The sequence below is a fragment of the Corvus hawaiiensis genome, chromosome 11, assembly GCF_020740725.1.
Source record: "Corvus hawaiiensis isolate bCorHaw1 chromosome 11, bCorHaw1.pri.cur, whole genome shotgun sequence".
Lineage (NCBI taxonomy): Eukaryota > Metazoa > Chordata > Aves > Passeriformes > Corvidae > Corvus > Corvus hawaiiensis.
In genome coordinates, this window is record NC_063223.1 from 18,344,720 (window position 1) to 18,363,230 (window position 18,511).

At 40.9% G+C, this 18,511-nt stretch overlaps 1 protein-coding gene across 20 annotated transcripts in view; it reads right to left on the minus strand.

Moving 5' to 3' along the window:
• The window catches only part of PBRM1 (polybromo 1), a 56,461-nt gene extending 38,008 nt beyond the window's left edge, over positions 1-18,453 (minus strand). For 4 of the 20 annotated variants that reach the window (XM_048315304.1, XM_048315293.1, XM_048315309.1 and 1 more), the window contains exons 1-13: positions 18,318-18,403; positions 15,858-15,980; positions 14,675-14,830; positions 13,870-13,967; positions 13,150-13,297; positions 10,721-10,861; positions 10,015-10,131; positions 9,512-9,580; positions 8,706-8,804; positions 8,205-8,290; positions 5,575-5,673; positions 3,912-4,003; positions 365-581 (exon numbers count right to left, since the gene is read on the minus strand). In XM_048315304.1, the coding sequence (XP_048171261.1) occupies positions 365-581; positions 3,912-4,003; positions 5,575-5,673; positions 8,205-8,290; positions 8,706-8,804; positions 9,512-9,580; positions 10,015-10,131; positions 10,721-10,861; positions 13,150-13,297; positions 13,870-13,967; positions 14,675-14,830; positions 15,858-15,896 (1,361 nt within the window). In that variant the 5' untranslated portion in view covers positions 15,897-15,980; positions 18,318-18,403. The other 16 variants (XM_048315295.1, XM_048315303.1, XM_048315290.1 and 13 more) reach the window with 10 other exon arrangements.
• Between the last annotated feature and the right edge of the window lie 58 nt (positions 18,454-18,511).

Below are 18,511 nucleotides of genomic sequence, written 5' to 3' on the forward strand. Positions count from 1 at the left end.
ACATAGAAAAACGTGGCAGTAAGAGGTAATCACGCCATCAGGGTCAAGGAAAGAGAACAACAGGGAGTTCTGCAAAAACTTTCATCTCTGCTGCACACCTGGCCTTCAGAATTATTCATATGGCAATTTTCAGGCACATTACAGAAGAAACTCAATGGAAAATAAAACCAACAGCAGCCATATATAAAAGATGATCGACAGACTGATGCAGACTGAGTTGAAACAAGCAGCAATCAGATGTAGAGGAGAGATGGTGCAAACACAGATTAGGTACCAACAACTTGACCATAAGAGAAGATTCTGGGAATAAAAGAAGCCCTTGAATAGTTTTGCACCAAATGTAGTTTGCATTCTGTTTTCTCACCTGATCTGCTGCAATGAAATGGGTGTTTTAATTTGCTGATAATAATCAGGATACTTTTTCTTGGAGGGCAAGTGGAAAAAGGGTTCAGAGATGAGCTGGCCCTGGTTATTTCGGCAACTTCTAACTGTGTCATAAAGCTGGTAAAGAGGATTAGAAGTGTCCATGAAGGAAGTAATGCTCTCAGCTTCAGATTCCCCCTCTTCATAACGAGCAGCAGCTGCAGAGAGAGAAAAGAAAAACGGGAAACTCAGCAGGACAGCTCAGAGTGGAGTTTTTGCTGGATAAAGTTCTAAAGCAGAAGAAAAGGAAACCCCTCTCTGGCAGTCAGATTCACACCTCAGAAAATGACACAACACATATCTAATGAGCCTCAAACTGGCAAAAAAAAAAAGCACTTTATTGCAATCCTTTAGATAGTATTAATCACAGCTCAGTACAAAATTGTGAAGCTTAGCAGAAAAAACTGACACTAAAGCCTGACAATGCACCTCTAAGACATGCAGCAAACGAAGAAATAATTGTTTCATAGTGATTATATAATTAGACTGAAAAATTCATCATGAAGTATTAAAAAACTTCATAGCAAACTTTTCTGGTTATCTTGTTTCAGGATTAGGATGAACGAAAGAAATGCTATGAACAGCTAATAATTACTGCAGATGAAATTAGGAGAAACATTACATGAACAACAGAAACACAACAGGAATGAGAAAACACTGGTACTGGAAATACAGACTGGGAAGCAATAAATGGCCAATCCTTGCACACTTCTAAGTAACACAAACAGTGCAATTTGTACCTTACAGACAGACATAACATAAAATCTGCGTGGCTTTGCACATGCTGAAGTTAAATTATTCACCCCTTTTCCCCTCTGTGAGCCTGATGGACAGCCTGGCAGATGACACACTGGGTAATTCAGCCACACAAAACACAGTTCTCGAATGCCAGGTTTCCAGCTGGCATTTCCATTATTGCCCAGAGGAGGCTGGCACAGTTTCGAGCTCTCTATCCACGTTCAGTAAAGTCACAAAGAAATGGTGACAAAGCCAGGGGACACCCGGAATGTACCAACACACTGCTGTCAGTGCTCCTCTGCAGGCTGACACCAGATCTACGGCAGCGTGTGGGACCTACCAGGGTCAGAGGCAAAGCTAAAACACAACCAGGCACCAGCAGATGTGCAAACATGCAATGAAGATGTTCAGTACTGATCTGGGGAGACACTCAGAATTATCCTAATGATGCCAATCAGCATCACTTAACAGCCCAGCACATACCACAGCCAGGAAAGCAGGAGCTGGACAGAGTAACTTGGGTAGAAATAAACCACTGGAGCTCTCACTGTGTTTTCCTGTACCCTGATCATGGAGATACAGGCCAACAGTTCAGAAACTGCAATCAGGTAAAGTCAGTTTCAAAAATAAATTATGGTTTAGTTTACTCAAACAGTTTGGTCTGTTTAGTCAAATTGCTCAGTTCTGAGTGCTCCACCAAAAAGTAAGAAACAAAGAGAAAAAGCAGAATAACTTTTCTCTATGAAGGAGAAAACATAAAGGGACTAGAGAAGTATTTGCTGTTCTCTGCTATGTCTGAGCCAGCAACAAATCAGTTCAATACCCTAAATAAGAAATGTATTTTCTTTGCATTGAAAGTAGAACACAAGGCATTCCCTAAAAAGAAATCTAAGTAAATTAGGTATTAATTAGCAATTTAAAAATGTACTAAAATGAAAGCATTTATGCATTACAGTTTTACTGTATTTTTATATTTACATAAAATACACTATAAACATTTTCATTATGATGTGCATGTTCTTTAAAAGTGATGTGTAAACATCACATATTCTTACATACTCAGAAAATTATAGTGATCTCCTAATATAAAACCTGCTATATTAAGAGCCAAAGAAGAATATATTATTCAGACTAGAAGATAGAAAAATTCTTTTTTTTGCTATGGAACAAACAATCTAATGCAAGACTGGACATTCTTTAATGTGCAGTTGCATCAGGTCCCATATCCCAAGCAAGCGCTGGCAGAGGAGAGGGACAGGCAGTTATTGCCCTTTCATGCTGCTGTTACCACAGCAGATACCACAAAAAAACCCCACTGTCTCCTCTGTGGTCCCAAAGCACCCAAACAACAATGAATGCTCACTGTCCAACTGAAGATAGCTGCCAGTAAAACCAAAAGCAGCATCCATCTTAAACCATCTCTAAATGATACAGTAAAAACCAAAACATCTGGTTTACAAAATTAAATACACGTAAGTAATACATAATGACCACCTATGCTGGCCTTTAGAGACTTGTAATGAGGAGCAAGGGAGCTGCTGAAGCTGCTCACATCCTTGTACACTGGAGCTGGAAATGTTCTACAAGCTCCATCACACCAAAACACCATCTGCAGCTGTCAGGATAAACTCTCAGTCAGAAACTGATATTGTTCATTGCTTAGGCAACAGCTACAACCAAAGAAGCTCATAAAGATTCAGTTCTCTGTTTCAAGAAGGAGAGAGCTCTATTAATGTTCAGCCATGCAGCCCCGTTCTCATTTATTTTAACAAGCATTAGAGGAATGAAAAGAAATGAGACAGCAGAGCAATTAATAAAAATACCACTTGGTTTTAAGAAAAATCCTTGTCACCTAGAGACTGAAAGCATAGGATTGTCCAAGTAGCACACTGGAAGGACAGAAAATCTTAAGGGATGACAGGTCTTCCAAAAAAATTAACATTGCCTCCTAGGTGAATGCAATACAGACAGGAGAGCTTCAACAGCAGCAAGACAAATGTCTCACACCCAGAGAGAGGTCCCTTGAAAATGACAATAATGTCCATAGAAAAGATGGCACCTGAAAGTGGTTAAATCACTCCAAGAATTTAAATCACTAAAATATAAAAAGCTACATGTTTTTACAACGCTGCAATTTGAAAAAAATAACAGCTATCAAACAAGCAAAACCCAGCTAATAAATACTCCCCACACCTCCCAGAAAGCTGCTCTGATGCAATAATAGAACTCTGGGCTAACCAGGAATCAAAATGCCTTTGATTGCAGCAAGAGCTAAAATCCAAAAAATTCTACATATCCATCAACTAGAAAACTGTGAAGAGGACAGTTCAATTACCAGGTAAGAAATAAGTGCCCCAGTAATATATATTAAACAGATGCATCTTTCAATGAAGAAATCATGTAAATAACAAAATAAAGAAACAATTGCAGCACTACCAATCTCTTTTGCTGCACAGAGCACCCAATGTGCTCTCCAGTATCTCCTCCTCTGTTGCACTTTAGAAGGAACAAGACCAACCAACAGCTCCCTAAAGCTCGGGTAAGTATACTTGGAAACACACAGAATATTCAAAGCATGCCAGCAAGTTTGGCCTACCCTGTCTTAATAGCTGCAAAATTCAAAGGAATTACACACTGAGTGCAAAATATTTTTGAAATATATATATTTGAATGTATCAGGAGCTCTACAGATTTGCCCATTGTGAACATTTGAATGAAAGGAATTAGAGAAACTGCATTTCAGTTCCTACCAGCCAAAGCTGCATCCTCATCGCTTTCTGATCCATATTGCAATGCCATGGTTATTGCTGATAAACGATCCCCTTGGGCTGATCTTTTGTTACTATGAAAGAGAAAAGGTAAAGAAAGAAATTTAAAAAAAGAAAAAAAAAAGAGAAAAATGAAAATGGAAAAAAAAGGAAAAGGTTATCATATTAACCATTAACAGTCACCCAGAGCGTGTAAGCAAACAAGTGAAGCTTGTGACTCCATGACCAGGAACACAGCCATGACTACAGAAGGCTGGAGACTTTAACAGGAGGAATTCTTACCATGCCATGAGTCTGCCTCTATTTTATGAGATGGTCCATCCAACATAGTCAGAAAGCTGAGCTCCAGCTTACATCTTCTATTTTGTATACTTGAGTATTTGATTAATTGCAGGAGAAGGGCAATGACAAGAAGTCTCTCCCAATTAATAACTTGGTTATTTGATCCTGTTTTATTGGGATTCGTCTACAGAAGGAATTCAGCATACTGAAAGCTGTATATTCTATCTCCTCCCATTCCCCCATCCCCACCTTTGGCATTTTCAGCACACACAGTGCCTGAACATGAAGCAGCCTCCTATGCTTCCTAGGTGGAGTAAAAGGGCATCCACACTGGCTATGGTCTCACCAAGACTTCTTCAGCATCCCTCTCTTTTGTCCCAAACCTGGGGCACAGTATCTCACATCTACACTATAAGCTATGCCTGACATTCTCTGCCTTTCTACAAGATCAGCTCCTCAGGCATCTCCAGAAATGGGCTCAGTCTTGTCCTGCAGGAGCCAAGTGAAGACTGGGAAAAAGCAGATAGGCTGAGTGCATGCCTGGGCCCTACACTTTCCAATACATCCTTTCCTGCCTTTTGATATAAACACAGATATCATTCCCTTAGTTTGTGGGCCATCCCTCTAAAACACCCACTGAGCTCCTTTAGTCCATGACTTTGAGCTCCATCTGTCCCAGCAGTCCTGCCGGGCAGCAGTGCTGGTGTGTGGTGCTGGGCTGTTGCCTGATGAAGCCACTTCTGCTTCTGTCCTTGCTGTGCTTTGCCTCATTTCATCAAAAAGCCTTCATTCACCTGGGTCATTTTTATTGCAATACCATTTAGAGGGTGTGCAAGTCCACACCTGGATCATGAGCACATCTATATGTAGCACCTCTTCCCTGATGGCCTGAGGTGCCATGGGCTCCTGGAACTGTAATTTACCTTCACATTGCCAGTGCAGGTCCACCTGAGCCACTCCAGCCTCAGCAACCTGACCCACCCCCTGGCTGCTCTGCTGTTGTTCAGTGGCCCAGCTCTTGGATCCACGAGCAGCTACATGATGCACTTCCACAAGCAGGTTCTCTACCTGAGCAGCAACACCCAGCCACAGCTGAGCAGTCCAGGTGGCTTTATCCCTGTGCTGCCGGTTTCAACTGCTGTAGCCACCCCACAGAGCATTGCCACCATCCCTCAGTCGGTGTGAAGGACTGCACATTCTTCTCACTCAGCAGTAACTACCATATCAGTGTGTTATCAGCATTTATCTCAACCTAATCCAAAGCACAGCACCACCGCAGGTATGAGGAAGAAAATCAAACAAAATTTTAGCATTTCCATATGATGACGACCCAGCTTTTCCTCCAAGGGCACAATTTACTTACCGATAATATTTGTTAGAAGAATTTCTCTCATCCCCAACACTGCCTTTACCCTGTGAGGAAGGACCTGTCAGCTTGGAAGCAGCCAAATTTGATGCAGTCCTTAAGGCAGGAGAAGCAAGCCAAGGAAAGGGGAGGAAAAAAAACAGGCCCACCTTAAACCCATGAAAAGACGCAGCAAGAAAAAAGCTTTTTACAGAATCACTTTGATAGATCAGCCAAAAGGTTCAGAGACAGATGTTTGGAAGCTAAAAGGTAAGTAATACTGAGATCCTTTCAGTACTCCAGCATTTATGTGGAATTTGTTTACTAAGTCAGAGGAAAGTAACGTTTAGCTCAAACATTGATAGCTGTACACACAGCTCAGACTAAACAGCAGTGAAAGCAGCCAACAAACTGTTCCTTAGCATCCAGACAAAGCCAATCATACAGGTCCAGTCATGTTTTATCAACACTTAAAGTCATTGTCAAGTTGGTTGACAGTGCATATTATCAAGCAATTTAATTTTGCCACTTTAAGGGAGGACAGTTAAATGCACCCACAAAGAGCAGTTCAGTATGCCAAAGGAGACAATGAGCTCTGCAATAAAAAACATGATTTTTAACACAGGGGAAACAGATAAAGCTTAGGTTAGTAGCATTATGATGATTTGAGTTTGAGCCATCAATGACAAAGAATAACAGATGTAAATGCAGAAGAAAAATATAGAAAATGCACTTGAAGTGAACTTCTGAGGGAATTTTACCCAAATCAGCAATAGGTAAAGGAGAACTCCCCTTTCAGACAATAAAACATTTAGGAATTTAAATAAAAATAATGATTCTGTGAAGCAGATTCTTGAGAAAAAAACAAAAAAAAAGAATAATGATTCAATAAGAAAAGTAACCAGAGAAATACAGAAGAGCAGGTGAAAGGTTTGGTTTTCATAACACTTTTTCTCTCATCACAATTTTTTCTGCATTCGGCCCAGTATTATTGTAGCCTGCTTCAGGCATTATTTTTTTCCCCCAAGTTAGAGAAACAAAGAAGGGAGCTGTCAATTATTCTGACAGATTACCTCAGGATTTGAAGGTCTATTGAGAACACAATACATAAGAGAACATCTAGAATAAGGTAGCTGAGAAGTGGAGATGGCTTGGCAGTGCAAGAGAGGAATTCAGCTAACAAATACCAGTGTGATTTATCTGTCATCCCTTCTTACACAATCAGCTTTGTTTTCAAGAAAAACCATTGAGCCTCAGAAATAAATATGACATACACCCTGACATCCTGAGCTTCATCAATGGCCAACACAGTGAGAAAAATAAAATACAATCACAATTTAAATAGAAAACCTCTATGCCTATGTGTAATTCTAGTTACTGCAAAACAAACTCCTATGTATGCTCAGTGTCTGTAGAATCAAAGTCTTCTGGCACTACACATACTTTTAAGAAGGAAAATGATTCAACTACGTGTCAAGAATTACTCCTTAAAGAGTATTTCTGCTTTTTATTTTTATACACTCCAACAATGATGCACCCGACCATGGGAAGGATGCTGAACAAACCAACCAGAAAAACCATATCTCAAAACACCAAGCAGTAAAAATCAATCAGGCAACTTCCACTTCTTTCACACAGTAATCCTAGGCAACACTTTTAATACTGACACCATCTACACAGAAAAAATTAAACTACCTTTCAGTTAAGTAAGGGAGTGACAGTGTTTCCAGTTGTACCATACAAACCTTTGCAGGAAATTATAACAGTGGTTTCCCATCACCAAATACCAAATACCAGCTCTAATACATAAAGAGATTGTACCTTCCCAACTCCTTGAATGACTTGTAGGACACTGCTTAAATTTTTTTAGATAAATGACACAGCTCATATTGGCAAACAATATCTAAACCTAGTTCTGAGTGTTACTCGTAAGTAAAAAGTTTATATGAGAAGAAATCTAATTGCATTTCAGCTAAGAAACATTTTAAATGACTGCATCACTTCTTCATACACTATGGATTTTCACAGGAAGAAAATGTTGCTTCCTAAGTAAAATCATCCCATGACACAAATAGAGCTATCAACTCTCATCAAGTGTTTTATACCTGCATAGTCAAGGTCTAATCTCTGCCTCACTGATTAATAAATCCAGATCTTCAGCTTCCTCTGCCTCTCCTCATTACTAAAAACTGCTTTTCAAACAAGAGTGGACTTCCCTCTAAATATCTTTTGCCCAAGGTTGTGTTTCTGTGTTTCTGCCCTTACTTACCTGTGAGCCCTTTGGTTTCAGCTCCTAACAAGGTTCAAGAATATCCAACACTTTTCATAAAACAAAGCACCTTGTTATTCCCTATTCATTTTCTGTTATTAACTTATAAACATGTGGTGGAAGTTGGCCATAACTTATTAAAGATCCACTGATACTGTTTTTCATAATCAAGTACATCACAGAAATATTTCACCACAGAAGTACTTCAATAAAAAAAAGCTTTCTTCCAGAAACTATTTTAACCAATGTAAAACTTTTAAAACAACACTTAACTAAGTTTTCAAGCAATTATTTCTCACTATACTTTCCACAGCACAATTAAGGGAATGGCTGTAGAGGTTTTTACATGAGATTATAAAAAGAGCTCTATTTGCAGTACCTGATTCGGAGACTTGACTTGGCCAACTCACTGTGTTCAATCTCAGCCTTTTTCATATTAAATATCTTTTTAATCGCATTTGCATCCTGTCAATTAAAAGATTTTTTTTGTTTAATGTTGGAAGTGAATAATATTGTAATCAGATATATCCAGCTATCTAAAAAAAAAACAAAGGTGTTTTTACATTTAGATATAAAACAATTTTGCATGAGAAATGAAGCATAGAACAAAGTCTGCCTGAAATACACCCACACAGTATTTTCACAGTGGCCTGAAAAAACTGAATAGAAGATCTGAGTAGTTTCAAGCTCATTTTTTGTCATTTTTGTACCCCAATTTTACTAAAAGCAATATTAAAAAAAAAACCACTAAAAGCTATTAAAAAAAAGGCAAACAGGGCCTTGAGAGCTTTATGCTCAAGATTTATTTAAGGATGAATCAGCACAGAAAGTAGTCAAGAAAATCTGAACTCAAATTGCACTATGAACAACTGAAACTAACCTTGAACACTTGTGATCCAGGCTCATTGTAGGTTTTGGCATTCTTTGCCAGAAGATCTATGTCCTTGGCCATGGCATGAATGCTTTTATAAGTTCCATTCTATACAACAAAAAGCAGAGGAATTAATATTCAATAAAGGGAATGTTTACAGGAAAACAACTTACTTATAAAGACAACAGATAAGTATCTGGAAAAAGTAAGCAAAAAAAGACAGTAACATACATATATGCTAAGTCTTTATAAAGCTCATGAATGAGAAGATTGAAAAAAACACTTAATAGAACGTATTACCTTCATTTTGAAGAGTTCTGACAAAATGCTGTTTTAACTTTATTCTCTAGTTCAATTAGTCTATGGCCCATCCCTCACTACTACACAAAATGCTAGAATTACAGAACAATATTTCAAATTACTGGAGAAGCAAGATGAAAAATGCATCAGTACAAAACATCTATTTATAGCACTAGAACAGAAGTAGGTGATGATAATGCACGACCAAGCCTCGCTACTTCAACGTTTTACATGAGCAGCACTTGCCAAGGAACTGCTTTAAGCCATTAATCAAGGAACCTGAGATATTCTGGCTCAAAGCCAGCACTCCACAACTTACAATGCTTGATTTTCCACACAGCTACTTCTGCAGCACTAACCCAGCACAGAACATTGAATCACCACAGTGTGCAGGTTTTTTAATAGCAGGGGCAAAACACATTGCCTTTCCTGCTACAATAAAGTTTTACTTCTAACCATTCTGGAATGCTCACTGTTAAACAAGTCTGTACCCTGACACATTAATATGTTCATACCTGTATCCTTTGGGCAATAGTTTTAAGATCTATGGGTTCCTTTATTATTGCATAATAATCTGGATATTGCTGGAAAACAAAATTAATTTATGTGTTACTATAAACAGTCTCAAAGCTTTTGTCCTAACAGCTCACAGAATGAGCCATCAGATGAATTGCAGATAAGAACAGTGTAAGCCTCAAAATATGGCACTAGGCTTCAACTTGGACAAGCCAGGTCATAAAGCAGATACAAGGAATTCTAATTAATCAATAAACTGATTAAAGGACCAGTTCTGATTGAAATTCAAATCCATGGTGATGATTTTCAGAATATTTATTCTGCTGGCTAAAACTTTCACCACTGTTCTGAAACAGAGCTGTAAAAACAGGCAGAGTTTGCCACTGATGAGACAGAAATAGAGAACTGCACCCTGAGCGTGGCCATCACAGCCTGTAACATCAGATATAGAAATGTCCAGGCTTCCAACTTAGAACACAACCAATATTACTAAAATACTCACCACTTTAGAAGGAAGTTTCTGAAACAGTTCACTTATGAGGCGTCCTGAGGGGTTTGTGGCAACAGCTACAGCTTCAAGAAGCTGTTCCAGAATTTCCTTCAGGTAACCTGGAGATGACTGATGTAGGAAACAAAAATCACAAAAAGTTTCAATGGCAGCCATAGTGGAGTGTTTCAAGGAATCTACACTTCAAAGACAGAAAAAAAAAATCAGCTACAAAACAAGAATGCAACTTTTGAAGACAACATTGTTTATGTAGGTAAAGGTACACTAGAAAACTCTAATTTCAGGTTTACACTGCAGACTGTCAGACACACATCACACTGTTAATGAAAACGTGCATCCCAACATCACGAACACCAGGCAAGCCCAAACTTCCTCTCACAACACTCCAGGAACAGCTGCACTGACTGAATGGGACACTTGCTGATACAAACCTCAATCCTGGCATGAATTCAAGCACACATCATATTATTCCAACTAAACCAGAACTCATATAAGAAACCCTCACAGCTTTTTTTCTGCTAGGCAAAAGTGAAACATACAATGCTGTGAAGTGATTAACTAATAGACTTGCATAAAGAAACACCCCTTGGGGCATAATTTAACAATGACAATATTACTCGATGCTTTTTCACCCTCTCAGAGTCACCTGACATCCACAGTTACAGCCTCCTCCTTCCCCAGTTGTCATGGCCACACTTACTAATTCAGAATTTGCTTGATTGTCATGTCCTTCCTCATCATCATCGTCCTCCTCAGCATCACCTTTCTGAACAAATTCATTTTTTGTGCGCAAATACAGCTCCCATAGTTTGCAGGCAGCTTTATATTCAGGAGAATCTGGCTGCAAAAACCAATCAGACATTCCAGTCAAAATTCAGAGCATTCTCATCTGAGGGAAATTTTAAGTTATTAGCTGAAAGGTATTAAATGCATTCAATGAGTAATAGTAAACCTGGGAAATTGCTGCTTCATTTGTTCTTCAACAGAGGAGTTAAGAATCACAGTAAGCATTTGAAAATATAACCTGTATCACTCAAAAGCATCCAAATCTTTCAGAAAACTTAGCAATAAAATTAGCTGGGTTGAGGCTTGGACAAGCCAATTAGATGAATCTGGAGAAATCACTGGGTTTTGTTGAAGCACAACACCAGCATTTAAAACAGACTAAATATCAATATGCCAGAAATGTGATTTAAGCCAATACTGCTGTCATTGCATGGCACTTGAAAATTAACTTCTATAGAAGAATGCCAATAAATATCTTTAAAGGCACTGCAATGGTTTATACTCAGCATTAACTGGGAAATTCCAAAGAACTTGACAACATGCTACCACCTGGGTACACCTCAAGATACATCTTTTAGGAGAGGTAGAAGCATTAGTTAGAAAATGAACTTTCAAAAATACAGAGCTGGCAGTGGCAGACAAGCACGTGCCTATTAACATTACTGCCTAAGAACATTACCCAGAACAAAGACAGCTTTTCCACCCATGTATTTTTCTTTCCCTTTCCTCTGTCATTTAAGCTCTATTTCAGGTATTCCTGCTGATAATGTCACCTTATTACTGCTGATTGCACTCTTCTTACTTCACTCTCTCAACCTCTGACAGCTTGTAATACAAATGAGAAACCAACATGAGAACTGTTCTTAATCTTGCCGTATTAGGCGCTTAATATTCTCAGCACATTAGACCAGGTGTTGTTTATGAAGAGCAGATTTTTAAGGGTATCCTGTTCCACAAGTCTGCTTCCCTCTGTATCAATGCAAGATGCTCAGGAGTGTGAGACTTGACCAGAAATACAGAACACCTAAAGGCTGCTGTTCTGCTGTAGCACTGCCAATAAAACACCTGCTGGAATAAAGACCTTGACAATGAATCACTGTGCCTGGCTTGTAAGTGCCATGGAACTGCCTGGGAAAGGTAAAAGGTGAAAAGAAGTTAAGTTTGTGTGCCACACCTCCAGATCACAGCTCCATAATTCTCTGGAAATGCCAACATTCCTTCATCCTGGAAAAATGGATACCTATTTTTAGTCTAATGCAAGATCTTCATGATACAGTTAAATGTTGAGCCCACAATTTTATAGGCAAAGGCAGCACACATTCTGTAAAACCCTGATCATTCTTTCCTACCATCAGGTCCTTTCCCCTCATGGAAAAGCCCATTAATGTTGGGTTTTCCATGCCGAATTCCTTGCAAAGCTCCAGGAGTACACAACTGATTTGGAAATCTTTGTACTTTTTCTGCTGGAAGCAGAATGTGCAAATGCATTAACATCTGTTTTTCAAGAAGCTACTACACACACACACAAGCAAAACAAACACTGCCTTTCTGAATGTCACCTGGTTACACCAGCTGGGTTATTCAATATTTGGATCATCTCCAAAGTCAAAGATATGTGAAAGGCAGTATTAGCAGGTTTTGATTTGCTGTATCATATAATTCACCACACACAATTTCACTGGTTTATGGATTTAACACAACCTTTCATTACACAAGATTCATCCAATTTTTTTCCCACTTCCTTTTGAAAACTGCAATAAAATCCATTAATATCCATAATAAAACACACACCCAGTCTGGGGAATGGCCATGGGGGTTGTAGCCTTGATAACATTACACTCACATCTATCATCACTGACCATGACAGTGAATGTGCCTTTTTTTCATTTGATTAAGTAGCAAATGGAAGAGAAAGATTCAACACTCCTACTGCTGTTAGCTTGCTGTTAGTACAAACAATTCCTTCTGGGGGAAAAAAAACAATGAATCTTTCACCATTTCAAAGGGTTACACAGAGTGTGTTGTAAAATGGGAAGGCTTTGATAGAGGAGTATTTTTCTCACTTTATATCTCCATTTTTGCTTTTGATCTCTTTTAGAAAACTACATGAAGATCCTCCCCACATTATTTTACAATTTTCCCCAGAAAAATTGCTACAGTAGGACATCTCAGAAAGATACAGCCAACATTATGGAAATATATGCAAATAACTGCAATGTGTGCTGTTCTCTTACCAATAGTACTTCAGGCTAAACCGAAGAGGTTTCAGCCAAACCAAGGCAGAATTTGAACATTTCTACCCCTTTTACAATGGATTAGAGTCTTTACATGTAGTTTGCTCACCTTATAGTAAGCCTTTGCATTGTTAAAGAGAAGCTGGAAATCAGCAGTCAGCACATTCACATCATCATATTCCTCCATCTTCAGCTTTTGTTGGATTTTCATTAAATCAATTGGCTGAGAAACCACTTCATAATAATCTGGCTGATTTCTGTTGCAATGACAAAAACAGGCATCATATTCCAAGCAGTAAAACCAAAACCACAGCACTAAAGCTTGTGCATGTTTATGACCAAATAAACCAAAGAATGTTCCAATATATTTTTGTTACAGCTAAAAGATCTGGACAGTGGTCTAGCAGTCAGCTCACTTTATGTATGTTCTGTTACTGTCCTCAATTTTCTGAGTTTAAGAGAAAATTCAGCCCCTTATTTAGCTACTGTATTTTCAAGGGTCACTTCTCTTAACCTTCCCAAGCTATGTCCTTAGTATTACATCCCACCACTTATATAGAGTATTTCATAATCAAAGGCATAAATGTTTCAGACAGGTGTCACAAGAAACATTTTAAATTAATTCAGTGTATCTTTTTATTTTGCTGAAAAAGAGATGGTAAGCACATCCCATTGAATAATTACATCAAACACTTGGATCAAACACCAGTGTGAAGCTACGAGAAATGTAGCTTAGATTTTTCACAAATTATTGCTGAAGTATTTATCAATTTCCACTCCTCCCTAATTAAATCTCAGGTTCAAGGTTTAACCAGACCTGTGGTCTTACCTTCTCTTCGGTGCCCTGATGAAGAGCTCACAGAGGAGCCTGCCCTGCTCATCTTTGTAGTCTCTGATGGTGTTGTAGAGCTCATGGCAGACAGCAATCTGAAATGCAAGAGCAATGAAGTAAGGAAAAAGGAGACAATTTTAAGGAGGTGACAAACAAAAGCCTGCTCACAAAGGGAAGGACAAGCTGCCCATCCACAGCATGCCCTAAAGCAGAACTGAGAAGCAACTGGAGCACCTCACACTTTAGCAGGATACCTGACAAGTGTGCCAGGTACTGCAGAATACAGGGATCTTTATTTCAGTGCTAATTCTAAGTAAAATATCCAAAATGTAAATTAATTCAGTGCAATTCTCTCCAAGTCACAGGCATCTACAATAACAACAGGGGTTCTTCTGCCCTGCAATTAATTAACATTACACTGTTCATGCAAAGGCATAGCAGAGGCATTGTACACTTCAGCAATCACTGCCTGTGCCATTCTTACTCCTCTCTGCATTTGCTATGCAGACACTGCTCTCAACTTCTGCACAATATGATTTCAGCTCATTCTCCAACATCCTTCCATCTGCTAAAATCATCAGCAAAAAGAGAAAAGCAGCAAAAGCAAAACAGGAAAGAAAAAGATGAAACTGGGGAGTCAGTTTCATCCTAAACAAAGCTCAACCAAGGCAGGAACAGATTCAGGACCAGTGTACGTGTGCTACATACGGTCATTCATTTTACAGTCCAGCATATCCCACACAGGGATACAGTATCCCCAAGAAAGAAAGAAAAAAGGTGCAAGTAGTAAGAAGGTACTAACAGGATCTACAGTTGGGAGATTGGAAAGTCTCCTCCTCTTCCTGCTTGGGCCTGGTATATTGGTGGAGTGATGGGCATCATCGAAGTCTCCTCCACTGACGCTGCTGGAAGGAGAGGTAGCTCTTCGCCTCTTGGAACCCATGGAATCCAACTTCTTCTATAATGAACAGAAACATTCTTAAAGCCCTGGCATTGCATCCAAGCCCTCTGCTGAGAGCTACCTGCAGAGCTAGCAAAGCTTCTGATGACGCATTCGCCAAATGCTACAGGTCAGTTAAGCCATTTCTGTAAACACCAACTTTGTGAAAATTCCCAAGAGTAAAGGGAAATCAAAATGCTCCTTCAGTTTTATAGTCACCAGTGACAGCAAGGCCAGAAACCCCCAAGCTCACAGTAATGGAGGTGAATTTAGCAGCTCTTGGCAGAATATATTCTTAAACTCCTGACATTTTCATACCCCATCCCATGCATGACAACTAAGCAAGAACCACTGTTTTCAACCAAAATGCTGTACAGAGACACATGCTCAGTTCTGGTATAAAAGCACTTCATTCCATGTCAAACTAAGAAAAGACAAAAAACAGACCAACAAAGAAAAGAAACCCAAACAAACAACCAAAACAAATTAAAAATGTAAAAGGGCCACAGAATACCTTGTGTTATATTCAAGTGAAAAAGAAGTCTGGACCACTGTGGGACCTCCCACTCCCACTTTATGTGTGGGATGAATGGCTCAACCATGGAGAAACAGAAAAAGCCCCCTCCTCTTTTGGCCATAGTTTTGCATTTACCAACACAAGCAGTGACAGATGAATAACCACCATCCAACAACTATGGTAATTTATGGAACAAGTTGTTGGCTCTTGCCCAACTTCCAGTGACAGCATCAGAAAAATATCTTTATTTGTGGCTATCTCAAAGGCTGAGGACAGAACAGATGCATCCATCCCAGCCTATCCCCATTTTCCAACCAAATCCCGGGATTTCTTTTAGGAGGCACTCAGGTGATTGACAAGGTATGGCAGCACAACATAACTGCATTAAAGCATTTTTGTTAGAGACAGAGATAACTTCAGGCACACACACGAGATGAATAAGGTAGGAATAATTAACAGTTAGGAAAAAGAAAAGCAAAAGGGCAAGGCAGAGGAATGGAGATACAATCAATAATTTACCAGATTTACCAGAGTAGAACCAGCACCTCGAAAAGCCAGTCTCCTCATAGTGTCTGATGGCCAAGCACAGATATTGCGAGAAGGTGACACTCTAAGAGTGGCAAACCAGTAATGGTGTTAGTACAGCCACAACTGGAAGACAAGAAAAAGGAAAGAGAGAGAGAAGAAAATTCAGAGTAGGTAGATAAAGAATAAAGTCAAAGAATAAAATGGATAATTAGAGTGACAGAGAAAAAAGCAAGAAACAGAAGGCAACTTTTTTTAGCCCAGCAGAAACTCTACGAAGTAATTTTGTACACAGAATGCTAGACACTTCTGTCATTGTCACAGTAAAAATATATTTCTCTAATGTTCCTGAATATGCATTACAGATTTCACAGCCACTTGCTAGAGAATGATTCATCAAGCAGAGCAGAGAGTAAACAGAAGTGATATCTGACCTGAGAGTACAAACCAGAGAGCTGTAAAAGTTACAGAATGCAAAGCAGTACAACATAACAACATAATCTTAAGGTCAACAAATACTTAAACCTCCATCACCCTTCAGAGTGGATTTTTATACTCAGAAGTAAGCAGTAAGTATGCAGCCATACACTAAAAATACACTGTTTCAATTTCTAAGCAGTCTCCAAGTTTGAGTTTTTTCCCAGAAATTCCATGTGAAATATACAGAACCATTTTATGGCAAAATGTTTGCTTCTATGTAGTTCATCCAACTCCTGCCTTCAATCAAACCCCAGAGAGACTCTTTTCCTGTTCAGCACTCTGGACATTTTCATAACACGGATGTGCAGAGAAGCTCTGTGCTTTATTGGCAGGCAATTCATCTGGGGAACTGACAACCAGCCTCATGCTTTGGCACTGCCTCCAACTTTCATCTGAGAGCCACAGTCTGGAGTGGCTCACCCAGGCACGTGCTGGGAAACACAAGCCCTTGGTTGTGGAAGAAAGGCAGGAGGGACTACCAGAATCAATAACTCTGCTTCAACCAGGAACCCAAAAGTACACTCAGTCCAGTCCCATCCTGAAATAAAGATTTGGGAACCTCATAACCGGCACCTGCCTGCAAACTGCACATCAGCTGCTCCATGCCCGCTATCTGAAGCACAACGCTGTGGCTCAGCCATACTCTGACACTGGTGTGATCAAGACACCCTCACCACTCACACACAGCCTCCAAAACACATTTTTCCCCTCTAATAACCGTGCAAAACACGTGTTAGTCTGGACAACATCACAAACACTCAGTGAGAGACCTGCTGATGTACAACTCTTACTGAAGGTGAGGCTCCAAAACACAAACTTCTCTCCCTAGATTTCCACACTGCTAAGCACAGAGAACTCTGCTGTGCACAGAAACACAGTTTTACTGAAGAACCTGTCTCCCAGAGTTTCTTCTGCAATCTCACTGCTGGCTCACAAGCCTCTCGACAGTCACACCAAGAATCTCCACCACTACAAATGAGCCACCTCCAATGCAACAGGAGCCTGAGCATCTCCTTAGTAATTGCCCCCACCAGCCATAAAAATGTCACAAAACCACAGCAAGAAATGCTTTGGCCATTACTAATTCACGTGTATACTGACACATACACAACGGGAGAAAGGCTGTCTGTTCCAAAAGCTGCACAGACTGACCACAAGTGTCACCCACTCCAACCTCGCTACACGAACAGGTTTTAAACATACTGGACATAACACACTTAAAATAAAACAATGCGTTCTAGCACACGTTTCGTTTTCTGCCTCTAGGTAGAGGAGAGCTAAAAGCCCATAGATACCCCGGGTAGTACTTACTGCTATCAGGATCTCCCACATTTCACCAGACACACTAAACATGATAAATTTAGCAAAGGGAACAAGAGAGGGAAACGCAGCCAGAATTTCCCCTAGTTACCGATCCCATTGAAACCTGCTACGGGATGGGAAGAGGGGGATGGCAGCAACCAGGCACTGTAAAAGGGCAAAGCTGGCGAAAAAGCGATAGGGACAACATATCCATCGTTTTATCAACATCGGGATAAGAAACAAAGATGCCAAATATGTAATTTCCCCGAAGCGCCGGAGCCCCTGCCCGGGAGGTGAGGTGTTATTCCCGGCAGGACACAAAGAAAACCCCTTTCCCGGCACGGGCGGACAGGAGAGTGTCCCGGGTCCGCCCCGCGTTACCACCACAGAGGGCAGGACCCGCCGCTGTCCCCAGGCCCGCTCCGGGAGCAGCCGCTGTCACCCCTCGGGCCCGGCCCGGCGCCGGGACGGGGAACACGGCGGGAACGGGGCGGGAAGGGCTGAGGCGCAACCGGGCTAGGGTCCGGGGACCGGGACGGCGACAAGGCCCAGGCCCGGGACAGGTGACAGGGGCAGGCGCCGCTCGGCGCCGCGGGGCCGCTGCGCGCTCGGGCGGCGCCGCCACACAAAGGGAGGCAGCGGCCTCCAAGCTCCGGCCCGCGCCCCGCCCGCGCCGCTCACCCCGCCGGCTCCGCTCCGCCTCCCGCAGCCGCGGCCGACCCGGGGTGGGTGCGCGGCGTCCGCCCGGCCCGGCCCGGCCCGGCCCGTCCCGTCCCGCCCGTACCGCCCGTCCCGACACCGCCGGTGCCGCCGCCGCCGCTGCCGCAAAGCGCGCCCGGCCGCCCAACGCGCCGAGCCCGCGCGACACCCCGGCG